The following is a 17,231-nucleotide window of genomic DNA, read 5'->3' as shown; positions in this document are numbered from 1 at the left end:
GCTCACCGCAACCTCCGCCTCCTGGGTTCAAGCAATTCTCCTGCCTCAGCCTCCCAAGTAGCTGGGACTACAGGCGTGCACCACCATGCCCAGCTAATTTTTGTATTTTTAGTAGAGACGGGGTTTCACCATGTTGACCAAGATGGTCTCGATCTCTTGACCTCGTGGTCCACCCGCCTCGGCCTCCCAAAGTGCTGGGATTATAGGTTTGAGCCACCGCGCCCGGCCTATTCCAGTTCTTAATGCCACCTACTGCAAAGCTTTGACCCTTCTCTAGGAAACTGTAGTTGAAATTTCAGACCTAAAAATGTCAGTTGGATACTTAAAACTGTTCCTATAAAAATCCATCTACTGAGCACATACTTTGTGCCTGACACTGGCACTCAGCAACTGTCCAGTTAACTGGACAACAAAATTATCTTACAAGGTCAGAATATGAGGTATGTCGCAGACATTCAGTAAATGATTATTAATCCGATTCAATGGTCTTGTTAAACTACTTTCTGGCTAAACTTCGAAGTCTTTCATTAATGCTTTCTTCACATGGCAGTGGCCTTTAGTTTCCTTTATTCTGCTAAGCACCCAACTTTTTATTTTTTTTAAGGTACCAGGTCTCACCTTTTCCCTTTTCAGTGAGACTTCTCTAGTTGCCTATGTTTAACAGTATTTGCACTTTCTTCCTCTTATCAAAAGAAGAAGATAAAATAAGGAAGGATACATAGAAAGACTGATCCCAGTGCCTAACGTGTCTAGCTCACACTAGAAGAACTCAAAATATACGGGAATAAATGAGGATTCTCTTCTTCATGCTGAATCCAAATTTGTATAGTAGTCACCGTTATTCTAAGTAGCTCCATTTGGTTCACTGCTAAACAGCCTCCCCCTCCACATATGTTAGCTGACCTGTGTGGTCCAGCTCCCACATCACTGACTGTAGATATTTTATACTACACCACATGCTTCTGCTTCCCACTCTTCCATTCATAAAGAAGAGAACATTTAAAAAGCACACATAGCCAGGCATGGTGGCTCATGGATATAATTGTAGACCTTTGGGAGGCTGAAGCAGGAGGATCGCCTGAGGCCCCTGTACCTACAAAAACTTAGCCAGGCATGGTAGCTTGTGGGACAGAGTAGGGCCTGTCTCAAAGCAAGGGAAAAAAAAAAAAAAGCAAGGGAAAAAAAAAAAAAAAGCATACACAAATAATTGGAAATACAGCACTAGACACTTGAGTAAACAGTACCAGTACTACAAAGAAAACGGAATTTTATGTGAATGAAATGTATTTCAGTTCTAAACAATATATAACTTAGAATGTAATTTCCTAATGCACTTTAAAAACATTTAATTTTTTTTTTTTTTTTTTTTTTTTTTTTAAGAGGAGTCTTGCTGTGTCACCCAGGCTAGAGTACAGGGGTATGATCTTGGTCACTGCAACCTCCATCTCCCAGGTGCAAGCAATTCTCTGCCTCAGCCTCCTGAGTAGCTGGGATTACAGGCACCTGCCTCCATGCCCAGCTAATTTTTGTATTTTTAGTAGAGACGGGGTTTCACCATCTTGGCCAGGCTGGGCAACATGGCAAAACCTGTACCCGGACTAATGCCTTATTTTCTTATTTAAGGCTATTTTAGGAATTCAAGGACAAAAAGAATGACCAATATTCATTTTCCTTAGATTACACTTCACCTTTTCCATTACCTGAAGCCTTCGGATACTATTCATAAGAGATTTGTACGTGCTGTTTCATTTTCTCTGTCACCTTTAAATTACTGTCTTCTCCAATTCCTCTACTGAACAATCTTTCTAGATGACAATTCACGTTTTACCTACCCAGAGGTGCAAGTGAGTTGGGAGATTTGGGGGAATGCATTTTCCAGGAAACAGCGTGCTAACCCACAACACGAGGCTTTCAATGCCCTGGGAGATGGACTGCAATACCGAGACTTTGATCTTGATCTCAACCTCTAAACTTTCCCCTACTAGTCCCTCTTGGTCAGGTAACTCTTAATCACTGTTTCAGAAGCATGTATCACTATCCCACAGAATTTATTCATTGCCTGGTCCCCTATACGATCTTCAGAGAGCAGGATATTTGTGTCTTGTTGATTCAACCTCAGCTTCCAAAACAGTACCGGACTCACGAGATACTTAATAAATATTTACTGAATCAATTATAACATCTTCCAATACTCAAGAATTAAGACATATTTTATTGATCAACAAACCAACTAGTAAAATCTCAGGGTTCTTGTCATTGTAGGAAAAAAAGCAAGAGGAAAGACACATCTGCTCCCCAACTCCTACTAAATAAGATATGAAAAGTGGATGGCTAAGTGAAGATTTTGTAAGAGAAGCAAATGTTACTAATTTTTGAGACGACTTCTAAAAACAGGAGTTGCCTATTCCTTAATCACTGCCTTGTTTATCATCCTACTGAGTGGAATGTCTGTTACCCACGAAAGCCTTCCGCCATCATTTCAGCGCTGCATTCTGAACTAACACAGTAACTTGGCAAAGTGTGATGCCTTTTTAAAAAAATAAAGGCATAGGGGGCGGGGGAATAAAGGAATGAGCACGCCATGTGATAAGCAAATGCAAATGCAAACCCAGGGGACACTGGTCATTAAGAAATATTCACATGAAGTTGAGCCACTGCCATTTCTCTTACCCCAAGGCGCTTGGGGCAATTTCAGTAGAATGAAGGTATCACTCAGTGAGGCAGTGAGTGTTAAGCTGGGATAGAATAAAGTTCCCTTTAAGGGGTTATGAGAAGGAATGTGGAAGAAAGGGCAGTGGGTTTGGCACTGAGAAGAGAAGAGCTCATTTAAAACACTGTTCTTTCCTACATTCCCTAACCCCAGCCCTAAGGTCCCACAGCGCGCTGAGGATGGCCTTCCTTTTGTTGCAAAGCACTGATTACTGGCACCCCCTTTCCAAATCACAGAAGCCAGCGGGACTGCACTACTGTAATACTTATCAGCACGGTTAAACGCAGCATGGCGTGGTGGGAAGGGTGCGCGGGCTTGGGGTGAGGCGCTGGGGCCGGTGACCAAGTTTCCCCATCAGCAAACGGTCACAAAGTTGCACCCCCACCCACCGAGAACGGCCAGAAGAACCAAGTGGGTCGTCAGGACCGAGCGCAGAGCCCGCGCACAGCGAATGCTGTGAATCCTTCTTCCCCTCCCACGGCAAGCGACACCAGAGCTCTGGGGAGACCGTCAGGGTTGTGACCGAGGATGGTTGTCGAGTGACTACAGAGCCTAATAACGCGCCTCTCCGCCACCCCGCGGAGCCCGGAGCCCGCCCGGAGCCCGCCCAGCGCGGGGCGCCGGGGAACGCTCGCGTCCCCCGCCGGGCCCACACCCCAACCCCGTGGCTCTTCCCGCTTGGAAGAGGGCATGTCGCGGCCCCCCGGGGCGCGGGCGCCGTCAGCCGGGAGGGCCGGCAGAGTCGAGCGGCCGGGAGTCGGGCACTTACCCCCGGCGGGCGGCGAGCGGCTGAGATCCCGGCCAACCGGCTCCAGGCGGCTGCGAAGTCGGGCGGCGGGGCGCGCGGACTCCGGCAGACGAGGGCGAACAGGGTCCCCAGCAGGAAGGCGGCCGCGGCGCAGCTCAGGTACAGGCTGAGCCTGAGCAGGACGGAGCTCGGCCCCGCGGCCCCCGCCGCCTCCCCGCCGCCGAGCCCCAGGAAGGAGAGGGCCACGGCGGCGAGTGCGGCCACCGCCACGGGCCCCCGCCAGCTCCGGCCGCCCAGGCCCCCCGGCGCCGCCGCTGCCGCCTCCGCGTCCCCCGGGGACTCCGGCCGCCGCTCGCTCCTGAAGCCCGGGGCAGGACGGCCCCCGGCGCCTGCGGCCCGCGCGGGGCTGAGGCGGGCGCCGCCGCTGTCGGTCGCATCGGGGTGCATGCTGCTTCCTGGGCCGCTAAGGACAGGCACATCTCCCGCCCCGCGGTTCCCCGCCGGCGCTCCGGAGGCAGAGGGAGCCCGCGCTCATGCCTCGCCCGCGGCCCACCGAGGGAGCGGCCCCCGCAGACGCCGCCGCGCCCCTCTCCGAGACCCCTCAGCGCCGCCAGCCGGCGCCGGGCCCGCAGCTGCCGGGCGGGCGCAGCCAGGGAGCCCCACCGCGCTGTGACTGAAGCCCCGAGAGCCTGACGCGGGCGGGGCGGGGCCGCCCTGAAGTGCGTGTCGGGCGGGGCCCGGAGCCACCGCGGCCGCTGAGTGACAGCCGGGAGGTGCCCACCCACGGTGCGGGGGCGGGGTCCGGGCCGCGGCCCCACGGGTAGGGGGCGCGACCCAGCGCGGCGCACAGGGCTGTCTCCCGCACTCCCCTCCGCCTCCACACGGTGCCGTCTGTTCATGGAAAATTTTGCTGCAGGTGTCAGCGGCGCTGGTAATTCCCGAGCTCAGGTGATCCCGTAATTCTCCCTCTTTGCCTTGCTTACAGCCCGCAACAATCCTGCCTGATTTTCATTCTGTTTCGATTAAATAGGCAACCGTTCCCGATCCCCCAGTCACAGAGTTTCTAACAACCTTCGCTTTCCCACCCTGCCGCCTTAGGGAAGGAATCAGACACGTGCGGTGGAGTAAATGAAGCCTGCAATACCCCGCTATGGAAAAGTCCAAAGAAGCCTACCTGGTGCAACAGGGTGCACGCAGCTGCCCATAATCACTTTGGCCCCAATTCTGCGCATATATATATATATATATATATATACACACATATTTTCCAACTATTCAGTACATGCTATCACCCATGCAAAGAAAAGTAGTCCAAATAATTTTTAGAGTATATATTTGCCTTTTCTTCTATCATAGTTCCAGCCAGTAATATACAGATAATGCTTGCTAAGTAGATGCCAATAGGCTAAGCACTGGCAATTACTACTAAGACTAATAAAGTAGCAAATGTAGCTTTTGCTTTTAGTATTAATTGGTATTCATGGACACTTCATTTTTTTTTTTCTTTTTGGCTAGTCAAGCGTGGTTGTGGGGGGAGGCAATGTTAAATCAGCTTAACAATAACCCACAACACTCGGACCAACTACATTCCACTTCATTCTTTCTTATACCTTGCAAGTCAAAAACAGAGAGCGCCTCGTGCTAGATGTGACTTTGCCACGCCAAGGTGATGATCAAAATAAGTTACCAGCGGCGAGCGCGGTGGCTCACACCTGTAATCCCAGAGCTTTGAGAGGCCGAGGAGGGTGGATGACGAGGTCAGGAGATCGAGACCATCAAGGGTAACACGGGGAAACGCCGTCTCTACTAAAAATACAAAAAATTAGCTGGGCGTGGTGGCTCGTGCCTGTAGTCCCAGCTAATCGGGAGGCCGAGGCAGAATAATTGTTTGAACCGGGGAGGCGGAGGTTGCAGATTGCGCCTGGGCGACAGAGTGAGACTCCCTCTCAAAAAAAAAAAGTTACCAGTTTTCCGTACCCTACAAACCCAAATTATTTCAAGTAAAGCATAGCGGCTTGTTATCACCAACAACCAAATCTATGTTTTTTGATTATTTACATGCCTAGGACTATATTCTGAAGGCTTTATGATACATTTAAATTAATTCTTCAGTTTAAGCCCTAGCTCACCATAATAGTAACTAACAGCACTTACTGTATGCCAGATACTATTCTAAGCACCAAACATACCTCATTTCATCTTTACAACAAATTTAAGGAATACTGTTATCTCCATCTACACAGTGGGGAACTGAGGCACGGGAGGTAAGATAACGTGCTTAACATTACAAAACTAAGTAACAGAAGTAGGATTTGGTTGTTACTCCATGTAACTCCAGAGCTTGTGCATTTAATCACTCTGCCATGGTGCTTCCCAAGAAGTCTGTGATTTAGTCATCTCATATTACAGAAGAGGAAAAAAAAAGGTTAAATTCTTGCCTCTGACCTGTATTCCGTGCTTAAAAGTGGATGGTCTTAGGCCGTGCACGGTGGCTCACACCTGTAATCCCAGCACTTGGGAAGACTTGAGGTGGGTGGATTACCTGAGGTCAGGAGTTCGAGACCAGCCCGGCCAAATGGCAAAACCCCATCTCTACTAAAAATACAAAAATTAACCAGGTGTGGTGGTGTGCACTTATAATCCCAGCTACTTGGGAGGCTGAGGCGGGAGAATTGCTTAAACCCAGTAGGCGGAAGTTGCAGTGAGCCCCAGATCGCACCACTGCACTTCAGCCTGAGGAACCAGGCAAGATCCTATCTCCAAAAAAAAAAAAAAAAAAATGGATAGTAGTTTTGTGAGAATAGCAGCAACTTAGCCAGCCTCCTGACAAGGCTAAGTGATTATAACTTTATAATTTGAATCGGTAAAGGGGAGAAGAGGAAACTGGTTTGAAACTTATTGACAGCCCAGGCCGTAACTCAGACCATGATCTTTCCAATACACCCATGTATATTGCTTGCAAGAGTAATGCAGACATGAAGAAATGTAAGCCTGGAGTCAGAAAACTACCTCAAGGCACATACATATAAGATATTTGTATATATTCTTTGAAGAAATGTATTGCTGCTAAATCAGCATTATCACTTTGTACATTTATTTAACAAATAGCAGTTCAGCCTCCACCCTGTGAGATTTGAGGAACATTGAGAGGTGAGGTAAGAATTGTGACAATGGTTAATTTTAGGTGTCAACTTGACTGCATTGGGATTACCTGGAGAACCGGCAAAGGATTATTTCTGGGTGTGTCTATGAGGGTGTTTCCCAAGAAGGTTGCCCCTGGGTCAGTGGATTGAGTGGGGAAGATCCACCCTTAATGTGGGCAGGCATCATCCAATCAGCTGTGGCCTAGAAGGAACAAAAAGGTGGTTTCCTCTGTGCCCTGAAGCTAGGATAGGCTCTCCTGTCCTTGGACATCAGAACTCCAGGCTCTCTGGCATGGAGACTCCAGGTTACACTAGCAGCCTCCTGGGTTCTCAGGCCTACTGCCTCAGAGTTATGCCACCTGCTTCCGTGGTATTGAGGCCTTCGGAGTTGAACTGAGCCACACCACCAGCTTTCTAGGCTCTCCACCTGTTGAAGGGGTGTATCATCAGAGTTCTCAGCCTCCATAATCATGTAAGCCAATTTCTCTAATAAATTCCTTCTCATATATCTATCTATTTCCTTTTGGTTCTGTCTCTCTGGAGAACATTAATACATTTCCATTCTGTCTGTCCTGCAGAACATCTTAATGTTGTAATGTGGACCAGAGGCACACAGGTCATGGGCTAATATTCCATTTTATATATCTACTACATTCTGTTTCATCTGTCTGTTGATGAACACTTGAGTTGTTTCCACCTTTTGGCTATACTGCTATGAACATGGGTATACAAATATCTGTTTGAGACCCTGCTTTCACTTATTTCTAGTGTATGTCCAGAAGGGAATTGCTGGGTCATATAATTCTATGTTCAAGTTTTTTAGAACATGCCATACCATTTTCCACAGTGGCTGAGCTATTCTACATTCCCGCAGGCAATGCGCAAGGGTTTCAGTCTTTCCACATTCTTGCCAATCCTTGTTTTTTTGGTAAAAGCCATCCTAGTGGGTGTGAACTGGTATCTATCTCATCGTGGTTTTGACTTGCATTTCCCTAATTAGTGGTATTATCTTTTCATCTGTCTATTGGCCATTGGTATATTTTCTTTGGAGGAATATCTACTCAAGTCCTTTGTAAGATAAACTTTTGACCGCAGTTTATTATTTATTTATTTACTTATTTTGAGACGCGCTCACTTTCTTGCCCACACTGAAGTGTGGTGGCATGATCTGGGCGCACTGCAACCTCTGCCTCCCGGGTTCAAGCAATTCTTGTGCCTCAGCCTCCCAAGTAGCTGGGATTACAGATGTGCACCACCACACCTGGCTAATTATTGTATTTTTAGTAGAGACAAGATTTCACCATGTTGGCCAGACTGGTCTCCATCGGGTGATCCAATCACTTTGGCCTCTCAAAGTGCAGGGATTACAAATGTGAGCCACTGCACCCAGCCGATCACAGTTTAAACATCTATCCCTGGAAAGCGGTTTTTAAAAAAGCACATTAAAAGAAAGTGCTTTTTTTTTTTTTTTTGAGACTCAGTCTTGCTTTGTCGCCTAGGCTGGAGTACAATGGCATGATCTCTGCTCACTGAAACTTCCACCTTCCAGGTTCAAGCGATTCTCCTATCTCAGCCTTCCAAGTAACTGGGACTACAGGCTCATGCCACCATGCCTAGCTATTTTGTATTTTTAGTAGACACGGGGTTTCACCATGTTGGCCAGGTTGGTCTTGAACTCCTGACCTCAGGTGATCCACCCACCTCAGCCTCCCAAAGTGCTGGGATTACTGATGTGAGCCACCTCACCCAGCCAATGCTTTTTTTTAGACAACGAAAAGAGAATTGATTATCCTTTTGGTAATTAAGACCAACAAGTACAAAATACATTGTGAAGGATGAAAATAGAGACAATCCTTATTGGAAGTCCTCGGGACATCCTTCTTTGCACTTAGGTGTGAACATATTATTGAGTACATTCTGGATTGTGTACCATTGCTGCTGTAACAAATTACTACAAATTTAAATTAGTTAAAACAACACAAGTTATTGTCTTACAGTGCTGAAGGTCTGAAGTCTAAAACCCAAATTTGCAGGCTGGCGTTCCTTCCCGAGGCTTCAGGAGAGAACATGTTTCCTCCTTTTGCAGCTTCTACCTGCATTCCTTGGCTCACTGCCTCTTTCTGACATCACTTCAACCTCTAGCTTCTGGGCTCACAGCTCCCACTACTAACTTTGAACTTCTCTTCCTCTTATAAAGTACCTTTGTCATTCCAATGGGTCCACTGGATAATCCAGGTTAATCTTCCATTTTGATCCTTAATCACATCAGCTAAATCCTATCTGCCACATAAAGTGACATATTCACGTGTTGTGGGGATTAGGAGGTGCACATTTTTGGGGTGCCATCATCCTTCCATACCTGAAAGTTCAACGTGAAGTTATTGCATTCAACATATTCTGCAGAGATCATTTTTACCTTAGACTGTTTTAACTACCCACCTCGTTTACCCCTCCGAAAAGGAATTTCCATTCGGCTACCAGTCTCTGGCCCACAGAACCACCTAGTGGTCTCAACTGAACTTTGCTGATAGAAAATATCACAAACACGGCCGGGCGCTGTGGTTCATGCCTGGAATCCTAGAACTTTGGGGGGCCGAGGTGGGTGGATCACCTGAGATCAGGAGTTCAAGACCAGCCTGGCCATCAGGGTGAAACCCCATCTTTAAAAAAATAAAAGGAAATATCACAAACACACAACCGCCGTCCGTTTTTATTCTTGTTTTGGTAGAGAATTACTACATAATCCAGGCAGCTTTCCCTATTAACACACGGTAACAACGGGACCTCCGCACGCCACTCCAGGCAGCGCGGAGCAGCCGCAACGCCTCGAGGGCGCCCTGGCAACCGCGCGGGCTAGACCGCCTTCCTCCGCGGCTCTTCCCGTGCGCTGGTGCCCGGCCCGGCCTCCGCTCCGCAGGCATGGAGCCGGGGCCTGGCCGCTGGCCCGCCGCGCTCTGTGACGCCCGCAGCTAGAGCCGCGAGAGGCCCGCACGAGGCCCACAGTGCGCCCTCACCCCGCGCCCCCGCCTCTCCCGGAGCGCCCGGCCCTGCGCCGCCCCTCCTTTCCCTTTCCGCTCTCTCCGCCTCCGGAAGCGCGGGCGCAGGGCCGCGGGAGCGCGCCGCGCGTGGGGCTGTGGCGGTTGAGGCTCACAGGTGAGAGGCGCGCGAGCGAGCGGCTCCTGCGTCTTGTCCGCGCCGCGTGCCCTTTCCGTTAGGATCCGTTTCCGCGCTCCGGAGCAGGCGGCGGCGACTACTCGGGGTGGGTTTGACTAAGCCTGCGCGGGCGGTGGGAGGCCGCACCCCCACGACAAAGGCGCCCGCGGCGGCGGGTCCGGGCGCCGCCCCTCCGTGGTCCCCGGCGGGAACGGCAGGTCCTGCCCTCTTACGGGTTCCGGGTGGCGTTGAGGGTCAGGGTCGGCCCCAAGTTGAGATTGGGCCGCGACCGCGTGCCGGGCCCTGATGACTGCCGCCCACCTCCAGGGACTGGAAGCCGACCCGCCAGGCCCGAGGGGCTGTTACTTGTCTTCCGCCTTTCCGGGTCGGGAGGGGGTGTGGACAAGAGCCTCGAGTTCCTGGAAACAGGTGTTTGATTTGGGCCGGGATGATTCGTGTACCCAGTTGGATCTCTTACCTGAGGCCTACTGTACTATTTAACTACAGAAATGTAATGTCACAGTAACAAGATGACAGTTTAAAAAGTACCCGGTGCTTTTCTGGGTATTTTCCTGATGACTGGTGAAAGCACTAGTATTGTTATTGCTGGTTTGTGGGACCTGAGCACGTGGGGCGTGCCCAGTACATCTCGGGCAGCTTTGGCAAAAACCTCTCTCTCCTTTTTTTTTTTTTTTTTTTTTCTTTTTTTTTTTTTTTTTTTTTTTTTTTTTTTTCTTTTTTGAGTAATGGTCTCGCTCTGTGGCCCAGGCTTTAGTGCAGTGGCACGATCATGTCTCACTGCATCGTCCAACCCCTGGGCTCAGGCGATCCTCCTGCCTCGACCTCCCAAAGTTCGGGGATTACAAGCATGAGCCACCGTGCCCCATCTGGCAAAACTGCCCTGATTGGACACCAGATGATTGTTATGGTCTGATGAACTATCCTTTAATTTTTACCCTTTCCTAGTCTGTTGTGAAGAGATACTTAACTACCTTATTAAGTCATTTTTCTTAGTCTCTATGGTAAATTGAATCACACTTACTTAAGAATAAATGTTATCTTATGAATTGCTTAGTGGATGTAAATTTTCCTGTGAGTTAAGTCACATGAATGTTTAAGTCTTTACAGTAACTCTGTTGGATTTTATTAACCGAAATTTGAAAAGTCTCACAGGCACTGGACTATGCACCACTGCATGTGAACTGTGACCACTTAGGGAGGCAGTTGACTTCCAGCTCTTGGGGACTGCATGACCTTACCATGGAAATAGAGATAAAGGCATATTTCTCGTGTGTGTATCTGGAGGTGTCAGGGAAGAGGGCAGAGGGCAGGAAACTGCAACCTCCGACTCCCTGGTTCAAGCGATTCTCCTGCCTTAGCCTCTGAGTAGCTGGAATTACAGGTGCACACCACGAAGCCCAGCTAATTTTTGTATTTTTAGTAGATATAGGATTTCATCATGTTGGCCAGGATGGTCTCGATCTCTTGACCTCGTGATTCACCCACCTCGGCCTCCCAAAATGTTGGTATTACAGGCGTGAGTCACTGTGCCTATCCTTGATGTTAATTTGTGCAATGATACAGGGCTTTCCTAGAAAAGAAGTGGATAGGCCAGAAAGTTTCTATACAGTGTTTAAAAGATGATAAACTGTGGAGATATGACATGAAAAGATCATAAAATGGGGTGGAGGGTTAGATCTCTAGGAGTTTAAACTATGGGAAGGTAAATACAGGCATACCTTCTAGATATTTTGATTGGTTGCAGACCACCACAATAAAGCAAATATTGCAATAAAGTGAGTCACATGAATTTTTTTTGGTTTCCCAGTGCATATAAAAGTTATGTTTACACTATACTGTGGTCTGTTAAGGATGCAATGGTATTCTGCTTAGAAAATGTATCTACCTTATCTAAAAAATAATTGATGGCTAAAAAATGCTATCAATCATCTGAGCCTTCAGGGAGTTGTTTTTTTGTTTTGTTTTGTTTTTTTGCTGGTGGAGGGTCTTGCCTCAGTGTTGATGGCTGCTGACTGATCAGGGTGGTGAGTGCTGAGGGTTGGGATGGCTGTGGCAATTTTTAAAAATAAGGCAATAATGAACTTTGCTGCGATTGGCTCTTCTTTTCACAAAAGATTTATGTAGCTTGTGATGCTGCTTGACAGCATTTTATCCACAGTGGAACTTCTTTAAAATGAAGTCAAGTCTTCTCAAACCCTGCTGCTGCTGTATTAGCTAAGTTTATGGAGTATTCTACATCTAAATTTGTCATTTCAACAACGTTCACAGCTTCTTCACCAGGAGTAAATTCCATCTCAAGAAACTGCTCTCTTGGTTCATCCATAAGAAGCAAGTCCTTATCTGTGCAAGTTTTATTATGAGATTGCAGCAATTCAGTTACATCTTGAGGCTCTACTTTTTTTTTTTTTTTTTTTTTGAGACAGAATCTCACTCTGTCACCCAGGCTGTAGTGCAGTGATGCGAGCCCTGTTCACTGCAACCTCCACCTCCCAGGTTCAAGTGATTCCTGTGCCTTAGCCTCCCGAGTAGCTGGGATTACAGGCATGTGCCACTGCGCCTAGCTAATGTTTGTATTTTTAGTGGAGACAGGGTTTCACCGTGTTGGCTAGGCTGGTCTCAAACTACTGTCCATGAGTCATCTGGCCGCCACAGCCTCCCAAAGTGCTGGGATTACAGGCATGAGCCGCCTTGTCCAGGTAATTTTGTAGTTTACTTTTTTCTTTTAAGAGACAGGATCTCACTACATTGCCCAGGCTGGTCTAAAATTCCTGGGTTTGACTGGTCCTCCTGCCTTGGCCTTCCAAAATACCAGGCTCCACTTCTAATTCTGGTTCCCTTGCCATTTCTACCACAGCTGCAGGTTCTTCCTCCACTTAAGTCTTCAGTCCCTTAAAGTAATCCATAGGGTTGGAATCAGCTTCTTCCAAACTCTCGTTAATGTTGATATTTTGACCTCCTCCTGTGAATCATAAGTGTTCTTAATTGGGAAGATTTTCAGTTTGCTTTACCAGGATGTCAGAGGAATTACTATCTATGACAAACACGGCCTTATAAAATGTATTTCTTGAGAAATAAGACTTGAAAGTTTCTTTGATCCATGGGCTGCAGAAATGGATGTTGTGTTAGCAGGCATGAAAACAACATTCATCTTGCACATCTTCATTAGAGCTATTGGGTGACTAGGTACATTGTCAGTGAGCAGGAATACCTTGAATTTTTTTTGTCTGAACAGTCAATCTCAACAGTGGGCTTAAAACATTCAGTAAACTATGCTGTAAATAGGTGTGCTGTCTTTGGGATTTTTATTCCATATATAGACCACAGGCAGAGTAGATTTAGTGTAATAATTCTTAAGGCCCTTAAGATTTTTTTTTTTTTTTCGACCGAGTCTCGGTGCCTTGCCCAGGCTGAAGTGCAGTGGCGTGATCTTGGCTCACTGCAACCTGCACCTCCCAGGTCCAAGTGATTCTTGTGCCTCGGCCTCTAGAGTAGTCAGCCTGTTCTTTGAAATGTTGAGGCCAGGCATTGACCTCTCTCTCTAGCTATGAAGAATCCTAGATCGTTGGCATCCTTTTCCAATAGAAGGCTGTTCCATCTACACTGGAAATCTGATGTTTATTATAGCCACATTCAGCAATTCTCTTAGCTAGATCTTCTGCAGCTTCTCCGTCAGCACTTGCTGTTTTACCTTGTACTTTTCTTTTTCCAGACAGAGTTTCATTCTTGTTGCCCAGGCTAGAGTGCAGTGGTGCAATCTTGGCTCACTGCAGCCTCTGCCACCTGGCTTCCAGTGATTCTCCTGCCTCAGCCTCCTGAGTAGCTGGGATTACCAACGCCTGCCACCACACCCAGCTGATTTTGTATTTTTAGTAGAGACGGGGTTTCACCATGTTTGTCAGGCTGGTCTTGAACTCCTGACCTCAGATGATCCACCTGTCTCGGCCTCCAAAGTGCTGGGATTACGGATGTAAGCCACTGAGCCCAGCCTACCTTGTACTTCTTTGTTATAGAGAAGGCTTTTTTTTTTTTTTTTTTTTTTTTTTCTGTCTTTCTTCTCTTGCTCTGTCACCCAGGCTGGAGTGCAGTGGCATGATCTTGGCTTACTGCAGCCTCTGCCTTCCCAGTTCAAACCATTCTCAAGCCTCAGCCTCCCAAGTAGCTGGGACTACAGGCTCCTACCACCACCCCTGGCTGATTTTTGGTTTTTCGTAGAGATGGGGTTTCACCATGAAGACCAGGCTGGTCTCAAACTCCTGACCTCAAGTGATCCACCCACCTTGGTCAGCCTCCCAAAGTCTTGAGATTACAGGCATGAGCCACTGTGCCTGGCTGAGTGAGGTTCCTTCTTAAACTTTATGAAACAGCCTCTGATAGCTTAAGACTTCTACATTTTCTTCCCCTCTCTCAGCCTTCACAGAAGATGAAGGCAAGTGAGGGCCTTGCTGTGGACTAGACTTGTGCTTAAGGGAATGTGAGGGCTGGCTTGGCGTATCCAGACTTTGTCCATGTCAGCAATAAGGCTCTTTCACTTTCTTATTCCTGTGTTCACTGGAGTAGCAGTCTTAATTCCCTTCAAGAATTTTTCCTTCTGCAGGAATTCAATGTGAAAAAAAAAAAAAGTAAAAAAAAAACAATCTTTCCTTTGCTTTCACAACTTGGCTAACTGGTACAAGCGGACCTAGCTTTTGGCCTGTCTCCTGGACTTTCAACATATCTTCCTCACTATGCTTAATCATTTCTAGCTTTTGATTTAAAATTTTCTAAGGGATAGGGGTTGGAATAATTTGGATGTTAAGTGGACTAGGAAAATTTAAACGTTCCTATTAATATATTTGTCAGTAAAATCCAGCAGAGACATTCAGTGGAGTAGTTACATGCCTGTTATATAAATATGTGTAATATTCTGGGCCAAGCATTTAATAGAAACTTATTACTTGATTGTGAGTAAAAATTGCTCTTTTGTCATGTTTAAGATCTCTTTATTTCTTCAGACAGTGTAATCATCCATCTCTTATAGTTAAATTTCTGATTTCAGTTTCTTCAAATTTCAAGAAAATGTTTGTTTATGTATTTTTTTGAGGCAGTTTGGCTCTTGTTGCCCAGGCTTGTACACTGGCACAATCTCAGCACCACAACCTCCGCCTCCCAGGTTTAAGCGATTCTCCTGCCTCAGCCTCCCAAGTAGCTGTGATTACAGGCATGCACCACCACGCCTGGCTAATTTTGTATTTTTAATAGAGATGGGGTTTCTCCATATTGGTCAGGCCGGTCTCAAACTCATGACCCCAGGTGATCTGCCTGCCTCAGCCTCCCAAATTTCTGGGATTGTAGGCATAAGCCACCAACATACCTTGCCTCAAGAAAATGATTATATTTGTAATTTAAACTACATGTCTTTTTTTAAAAAGAAAATTAAGAGGGAATCTTGCTCTATTGCTCAGGCTGGAGTGCAGTGGCACAATCGTGGCTTACTGCAGCCTCCACCTCCCGAGTTCAAGCAATTCTCCTGTCTCAGCTTCCTGAGTAGCTGGGATTACAGGTGCCTGTCACCACACCCAGCTAATTTTTATATTTTTAGTAGAGATGGGTTTTCACCACATTGGCCAGGCTGGTTTTGTACTCCTGACCTCAACTGATCCACCCGCCTCGGCTTCCCAAAGTGCTGTGATTATAGGCACAAGCCACTGTGCCTGGTCTTAAAGAGCATTTCTTCAGCTCTGGTTCCTGATTTATTCTGGTGAGGCCTTAGTTTATTAGCAGAGTTTTCCTAGACACTGTAATATTACCTATGACACTTGACACAGTCTAGTACCACCCAGAGTTTAAACTTTCATTCCTGTTCTGTGTATCACAGTACATTACCTTTTAATGACAGCTTTTCATCTCCATAGACCAGTGGCATTTCAAACCCGTGCCTGAGACTCTCAGGAAGGTGAAACTGGTTTTACATCAAGGCCTAGTACACCTAGTACACACAATGCATTTAAGAAATAGAAACAAGTTTCTTTTTTTTTTTGAGATGGAGTCTTACTCCGTCACCCAGGCCGGAGTGCAATGGCGCTATTTGGGCTCACTGCAACCTCCACCTCCTGAGTTCCTGTGGTTCCCCTGCCTCAGCCCCCTGAGTAGTTGCGACTACAGGTACACGCCACCACACCCAGATAATTTTTGTATTTTTAGTAGACACAGGGTTTATCATGTTGGTCAGACTGGTCTTGAACTCCTGACCTCGTGAGCCACTGCGCCTGGCAAACAGTTTCTTATAATATGTAATGCACTGTTTTTTTTCTTTTTTTAAGGTGGAGTCTCCCTCTGTCCCCTGGACTGGAGTGCAGTAGCATGATCTGATCTTAGCTCACTGCAATCTCTGCCTCTCAGAAATGTGAAACTGGTTTCATCAAGGCCTAGTACACACAATGCATTTAAGTAATAGAAACAACAGTTTCTTATAATATGTAATGTACTTTTTTTTTTTTGAGACGGAGTCTTTCTCTGTCCCCCAGGCTGGAGTGCAGTGGCATGATATGATCTCGGCTCACTGCAGCCTCCAGCTCCTGGGTTCAAGTGATTCTCCTGCTTCAGCCTCCTGAGTAGCTGGGATTACACGCACATGCCACTACACCCAGGTAATTTTTTAATATTTTTGGTAGAGATGGGGTTTCACCATGTTGGTCAGGCTGGTCTTGAACTCGTGCCTGAAGTGATCCACCTGCCTTGGCCTCCCAAAGTGCTGGGATTATAGGTGCCCAGCCTGTAATGCACTCTTTTTTTTTAAACAAACAAAAAAAAAAGACGGGGTTTCACCATATTGGTCAGGCTGGTCTTGAACTCGCGACCTTAGATGATCTGCCCGCCTTGGCCTCCAAAGTGGCCACTGCGCCCGGCCATAATGCACTCTTGATTGTTATACTGTATTCTACTTCTTTTCTTAGTTTAATGATTGACATGAGCTACTAAATTGATTTTATACTGGGTTGTGACCTATTTATAAAATATTGCCGTGGGCTATGCTATTAAAGCATTTTACTTTTGAAATTTGAAGAAACTTAATTAAAAAAATTTTAATTGCAAAGGTGTTCTTAACCACACAAAAAATAAGAAAGAAAAAATAATAATAACCACAATTTTAGAGTCCAGAGTGCTCACCGTAACACTCTGGGATAGCCACAGTATCTTTTTATTCCACCCCTTGACACTTCGTTTTCAAAGGTGAATTGTCTTACAAAAAAGGTGACATTTTTTGGGAGTTTGCCAGTGTTTTAAGACCTATTCACCATTCAGTGGCTATTTTAGTTTGTTTTTCTTTTTGAACTCAAGTGGGCAAAATTAGATTATGATCAGCCATAGTCTTTACGTTTGTGATGACCCATGACTGCAGGTCTCTGCGCAAGTTTTTGTATTTCTTCTTCCCCTGACCACACTGCTCCTCTTCCCTCCCTCATGGGTTTATACTCTT

At 46.7% G+C, this 17,231-nt stretch overlaps 2 protein-coding genes across 8 annotated transcripts in view; one reads left to right on the top strand and one right to left on the bottom strand.

The window, feature by feature from the left end:
- Positions 1-8,616, bottom strand: part of SNX25 (sorting nexin 25) — a 151,603-nt gene extending 142,987 nt beyond the window's left edge. For 4 of the 5 annotated variants that reach the window (XR_005196640.1, XM_017506908.2, XM_017506909.2 and 1 more), the window contains exon 1: positions 3,480-4,174. Coding sequence is in view for 3 of the 5 variants with exons in the window: in XM_017506908.2 (XP_017362397.1) it covers positions 3,480-3,905 (426 nt within the window). In the remaining 2 variants the exon portion in view is untranslated. Of the gene's footprint in view, positions 1-3,479; positions 4,175-8,596 lie in introns of those variants that run through there. The other variant, XM_037730825.1, reaches the window with a different exon arrangement.
- Positions 8,617-9,656: 1,040 nt separating this feature from the next.
- The window catches only part of CFAP97 (cilia and flagella associated protein 97), a 37,616-nt gene continuing 30,041 nt past the window's right edge, over positions 9,657-17,231 (top strand). The window contains exon 1 of one of the 3 annotated variants that reach the window (XM_017506918.2): positions 9,657-9,860. The gene's annotated coding sequence lies outside the window, so the exon portion shown is untranslated. Of the gene's footprint in view, positions 9,861-9,945; positions 10,184-17,231 lie in introns of those variants that run through there. The other 2 variants (XM_017506919.2, XM_017506917.2) reach the window with 2 other exon arrangements.

The sequence above is a fragment of the Cebus imitator genome, unplaced genomic scaffold (genome assembly GCF_001604975.1).
Source record: "Cebus imitator isolate Cc_AM_T3 unplaced genomic scaffold, Cebus_imitator-1.0 Scaffold365, whole genome shotgun sequence".
Lineage (NCBI taxonomy): Eukaryota > Metazoa > Chordata > Mammalia > Primates > Cebidae > Cebus > Cebus imitator.
The sequence above is the reverse complement of the archived record's forward strand: the minus strand, read 5'-3'. Positions and strand labels throughout refer to the sequence as shown.